At 39.6% G+C, this 6000-nt stretch overlaps 1 protein-coding gene across 3 annotated transcripts in view; it reads left to right on the top strand.

Annotated features, from left to right (window-relative positions):
- Positions 1-6000, top strand: part of rims2b (regulating synaptic membrane exocytosis 2b) — an 86679-nt gene that overhangs the window by 58108 nt on the left and 22571 nt on the right. For all 3 annotated transcript variants that reach the window (XM_056741660.1, XM_056741659.1, XM_056741661.1), the window contains 2 exons: positions 523-658; positions 853-939. In XM_056741660.1, coding sequence (XP_056597638.1) covers positions 523-658; positions 853-939 — 223 coding nt within the window. The remainder of the gene's footprint in view (positions 1-522; positions 659-852; positions 940-6000) is intronic.

Here is a 6000-nt window from a genome sequence, read left to right as displayed (position 1 = left end):
TCAAATTAAAGGATATTGTCAGAGACGAGATTACTGTCAACACTTTCCCCCACACAGCCAACTTCAGTCTCTCCTGACTCAGCCATCCACAATATTTTACAGTGATGTAACAAAATCTTTTTTGCAGATTGCAGCTCAACATATTAAGTTTTAGAAATAGTTTAGCCCAACCCCATTTAAAATACTTCATTAAAACCTTTAATGACAGCTTAAAATCCTTGTTGACTTTAATAATCAGTGACATTATTTTAATAGCCACTAGTATCCTCTCCTACTGTCTGTACACTACGATTTGATCACAGTCAACACTAAACCGCACCACTTTGCATGGAAACGTGTATGTATGCGATGCAAGCATTTCTATTTCTTTCTGAAAATGGAAATCTAGTTGCCTACGTTTGTAACCTTGTTAGATTGACTTGATGTCATCTCAGGTGTACACTTCTGTTCAGTTTGTTTCAATACATATATTGTAGTTTAACGCATGTATATGTTTGCCTTTGTTTGTGTGTTTGGTCTCAGATTATCGGCTCAACGGCAGGGATTTCCAGAGCTCCACGCTGTCTGTACCTGAGCAGGTTATGTCGTCAAATCACTGTTCACGATCGGACATGAATCGCACACGTTCACGGTCACCCAGCGTTCCTCCCCCACAAAGGTAACCTCCAAAAACACTTGGTTAAGCACACAAGCCAAACATTTTGCCAGTAAATTAGACCCATCTCTTCAAACACGTGCTATCTCTCTTATACATAAACAGTTCTTTTCATCATTTGTAAATGAGGATTTAATATAATAGTAGTGCCTCTCTAGCACATTCGGTCACAAGCGTCTTGTTCGCCTCTCCTCCAGTCGAAGTTTAGATCATGGTGTTAGAGGAGGACCCTCGTTGTATGGCCCCCGTCATCGGCTATCCGAAGACCGCTACTCACCAGACAGGTATGTGTTCATGCCACATACTTAAGGCTGCTCAGATTTTCTCGCAGTTCGGTACTGATGCTTACATTTATTGTGGCCTCAAAAACTCTCCCTTGAAACTCTTCAGTGTTTTAAGATTTCCCTTTTTTGTTACAAAGAACAAAAATAGGAATGTTGACATAATTTTCATCTTTTCAGTTAACGTGATTTCAGAAATTCGATGAGATGAATATGATGTGCCAAGAATTTCAGTGCACAGAGATTCTTCATTTCCCGTTTCATTTCTTTTACAGTTGGCACTGTACTGTATATATCTATACTTTTGTATTACTTGCCTCTCCTTTTATCCACCTTTCATTACTGTTTTTATTTTATGCATTTGGCTGATGGTTCCATCCAAAGTGGCTCACGGTACATTTGGTCAATGTCTGTGTATTCTGGGTATGGAACCCATGACCTGAGCATATAGTGACATTCTCAAGCCTAAGCTTCGATAGCTTATCATTTTCTCCACGTTCCATTTAATCATGTTTCTGTTCCTTGCTCCCTGTGGTTGCAGCCAATATCTTACCCTCCCTCCTCGAACCAGACACAGACAGCCAACCATCGACCCCGCTATCCAGGACCCCAGGTATTCTGATACCTTAGAGTGCCATTGTGTTCAACCCAACCTACCTTCCCAAATGCCTCCCCCTTCTGTCCAATCCCCTTCACCTGTCTCACTTTGACCTGCCCACTTTGCTGCTGCTAGTTGATTGACAGATTGCCCACTCAGAGCACATGATTGGGAGGGTGCTTATCTCACTTATCTCACAAAGGAAAATGAACAGTAGTAACTACACTCAAACTTAGGCTGCGTCCAAATACCTCCACTTGCAGTCTTGGCCACTTGAGAGCGCGTGCAGGCGACGGGAAGTGAGAGCACAAGTCTGTCCAATGTCTTAAAAACAAGTGCAGTGCCCTTAACTAAACCCACACTATCTTGATTCAGGGCTAAGTGCATCCCATCATGCATCACATTCCGGATATATCATGTGACTTTTTGTCCGGTTCTCGCGAGATGTTGCCGAATGCTTTCCAGTGCATGTTATACAACTACTTTTTTTATTCAATTTTTGGCGAAGATGTGTTTTTCTTTAGTTTTTTCTTTTTTTGGGTACACCTGCTTTGATACAAATTAAGCACTATAAAATAAATCTGACTTGACTTTATGATTAGATATTACATTTCATTTTGTAGCAAAACATAGTGTTGGACAATTCATTTGTGAGTTCAGAGTTCTTCAGAGTTATGTATTTTGTAAAACTATTTTTTATCTCATAATTAGAAACACCACATTAATTAACCTTACATGTGCACTCGCTAAGTGTGTCCCAACGGGTTAGAAATACTACTTGCCCACTTGGGATCTTCAAGCCCACTTGAACACTAAAAACAGGAAATACATCCTGAAAGTAGTCAAGTGGTCAAGTGTAAAGAACGCAAGTGCGGGTATTTGGACGCAGCCATAGAAACAAGGGATTGTGCTTTCACCAGGCAAAGACACCTTTTGTAGAAGCATTTGAAAAGAACGTTTCAGGTGCAAGTTAAGCTCTATGGATAGCATCTGTGACATGCTGTTTTTATCACAGACCTTGTCAAAGAAAGCAAAAATTGTGTTTACAATATTGCATTACAAAACTGTGTTACAAATGTAAACAGGTTCCATCATGTAAACAGTACTTTTTAAATAATTAATATATTATTAGTATACATTAACATTCATGGTGTTACTATTCGTAACATTTCATTGAAAATTTCAATCTGAGCTCATTTGATTTCACACCAAGAACAGTATGGAAAGCGACATGCCGTTTTATGTATCAAACCGAGATATTGAGGCGAACGTTCTGGAGTCAAGGTTAAAGTATCATGTTATACTGTTTAAACAGTGTGCAATGCATTACCTTATATTGTTGACTGTAAACACAATTTTTAGCATATTGCTTGACAAGCTTTAGTTGTATTTAACTTGAAATACCATTGACATAGAAGCATGATGTAAGGTAATGACTCTCTTGCTTACAGCCACAGTTTTTGGTATCTGTTTGCTATTGCGGGTAATAATATCAACATTTATTCATCCTAGCACATTTTTCATAGTTAAGTCAAGAGCAGCACTTCATCTCTGGGATAAATGAGAGGAATTCAGCCATCTTTGTTGGTTCTGGTGAATGCTCGGGTCTCAATGATAGTTTTGATAGCTCTGCATATTTGCCCGTTCTCTTGACTCAGGGTTGTTTTATTTCTTCTCCTTCGCTTTGGGTGATTATATCCTTCCATCAGCCTGCTCTCGAGGATGAAGCGACTATAAAAAACGTATAAGATGCACTAGCCACGTGTCCCCCAGACATCGCCAATATTGTCTCATCCACCTTTTCTCCTGATCTCTCACTTTCTGTTTCTTTTCTGAATTGTAGTATATACCCTCTGTATCGAGAAGACGCGGTCAGATTACTGCGCTCCACTAAGATGGCTCGTGCATACTCAGAAGGCGCTTACAATAGCGTGGAAAGGTAGTAAACTAGTGTCACTCTTGTGTCGTGGGTAGTAGTTCTGACTAGAATAGCTAGTGATGCCAGTTTATGTTTCCAGATTTGATGAAGTCTACATTGGGATGTCGATGGTGTCTTATAAAATGGATCATTTTCTCTTCAAAATGTGCGAACGGCAAACGCTTAATTATTGGCTGGTGATATAATGAAATATGCAGACTTACACAGAGTGCTGCTGTACCACCTTTTGAGAAAGCTTTGTGCAATCATGGTAATGCTATGAAGCCATTATGAGTCCTCTCAAGAGGATAACGTTCCAAATTATGAGTTTGCACACTACGCCTTTAAGTACGGCAGTAATCTTAAAGCTCCATTTCCCAAAGGTAGTATGTGCTGTAAGTGTGCGTGTCCTCAGCTGCCTTCCCCACTGCAGCGTAATGAATTGTGTCCTGCTGGATGACTGATGGTGGGCTTGTGTTGTTTTGATGACTGGGCACAAGCTCCTTCACCCACCAGCTTTATTTTCGGACAAAAGTGCCTGTCAAAAACCAACAAGCTACAGCGGAGGTTCACTGTAAAAGCATACATAGATATATATATATATATATATATATATAAACTGTATATGCACTGGACAAATATGTGTGAGTTCATCTATTCAGATTTGGAGGGTTACTGTAGTGGATCTAACAAGATTTGCTGTATGGAAGCCCTAAGGTGTCCTGGATCCAGAAATAGACCTTCAGAGAAGTTTTTAATGAGGTGTTATATGACTAATGGCCAAATAAATTCTATACACTTGCATTGAAAAACAGACCAGAGGAATATCTAGGGACAAGAAATCACACTTGAGATTGCGTTTTTCAATACTGATACCATCTGGCAACAACTTAACACCTACCCAGAGCAACTGCATGGCAACACCCTGGCAACCATCCACCCCACCCTAGGACTGTAATGAAGAAATGGCAAGCACCGCTCACAATTTAACTTAAAAGTGTTTGTAAATATGCCGGTGTAAAACTCAGGTTGTTCTGGGTGATTGCTAGGGTGTTGCTAAGTGATTTCTTACTGGCTAAAGTAATACTGGCTAAAGTAATGCTTTGCATGATCCGGAAAACGTTGTATGCAAATTCCTCGTCATTATCACATTTAGACGGAGCAAAAGAACGTGAACAAATCTTTATGGCTTCCATATGTTTTAAGATTTTTGTGGAATGAGAATGTTAGCGAGTGGAATTCTGATTGTGTGTTATTTTATGTTCAGGAGATTGAGGAGGGATAGACAGATTTCTGCCTTCAATGACTCATTTGATTCTCCCGAGAGGTAAAACGAGTTTATGTTAGATTTGACTGTGTCTACAAAGCAGTCAAACCAGACGTTTCTGTAGTCACAGACGTAGCAGTGGTCATTTTCTGTTGGTGAGCTTCTATTCATCCTCTCATTTTCTTTTATTTCAATGCATCAATCCTTGTGTTCTGCTTAAAGATATTACAACGGGCCCAATCATGTTATGAACGGAACCTGTGGGGACTTCAGGTAAGGCTCTCCAGAGACTCCCACAGCTTCTCACAATTACAAAGTTCCCTGTATTCATTGGTTATCACGTGGCCAGAATAGAAGCTCCACGTCCTGCATCTTTTGAAGCAAATGAATACTGAATAACATGTGCTAAGGTACTGAGCACACTAAAGATTTAATAACCTTAACATTGAAGCTGGTTTTATTTACTAGGACATGTCCCAGGATAGAAATCGAGCCTTCTACAGATACAGAAAGGTATCGTTTGACTAAATGCCAGTAGCTTCAGTGCAGAATCTAGTTTGAATTAGTTGTGGTTTACCTGGTTGTTACCTTTAACAGCTCTCACCACTAGAACATTTGCGTCAGGTCTCATGTACGTCTTTATATACTGGTGCATTTGCATGAGCCTGTGAAGATATAATCCATGGGATTAGTCGAAGAATGTCATACTATTTCTACTCTGATGCACTTAATAGGATACAAATATAGTTTGATTTTAAAAGAAGCACCCCATCCATATCTAGCTATATGTGTACTTTGGCAAGTAAACCACCCAGAGGACCCTAGAAACTACCTAGCACCCTGTCATCATAGAGGAACGTTTAACAAAAATCATAACAGTCTAGATTATCATAGCCATTGTTTTTCTTTCATGCACCTCCATAGAGAGGACCATATCCCAGAGTTCCTAGCTAACCATGAGCACTTTGAAGAAGATCTCAGGTAACGTGTTAGATTGTGAGTGGAAACTTACGTTGTCATAGAAACACGTCAAATAGGAGTAGATCATAGTAATAGGGGCTCCTAATTTAACCGGATTACATTTATCCTTTGCATGTTTGTATTAACTTTTGTTTCCCTCGACAAACTGTTTTGTTTGATAAATTGGTCACCCAATGACAAGTCGTATTGGATTGGCATATATACTGTAACATTTTTTTTTACAGTAAGCTAACATTGTTTCACAGGAACCCCGAGGATGCTTTTACAGAGGATTACAGTGTTTTATGCCCTTACATCCCA

The sequence above is a fragment of the Triplophysa dalaica genome, chromosome 25 (genome assembly GCF_015846415.1).
Source record: "Triplophysa dalaica isolate WHDGS20190420 chromosome 25, ASM1584641v1, whole genome shotgun sequence".
In the NCBI taxonomy this organism is placed as follows: domain Eukaryota; kingdom Metazoa; phylum Chordata; class Actinopteri; order Cypriniformes; family Nemacheilidae; genus Triplophysa; species Triplophysa dalaica.
This window is presented reverse-complemented; position numbering and strand designations above follow the sequence as displayed.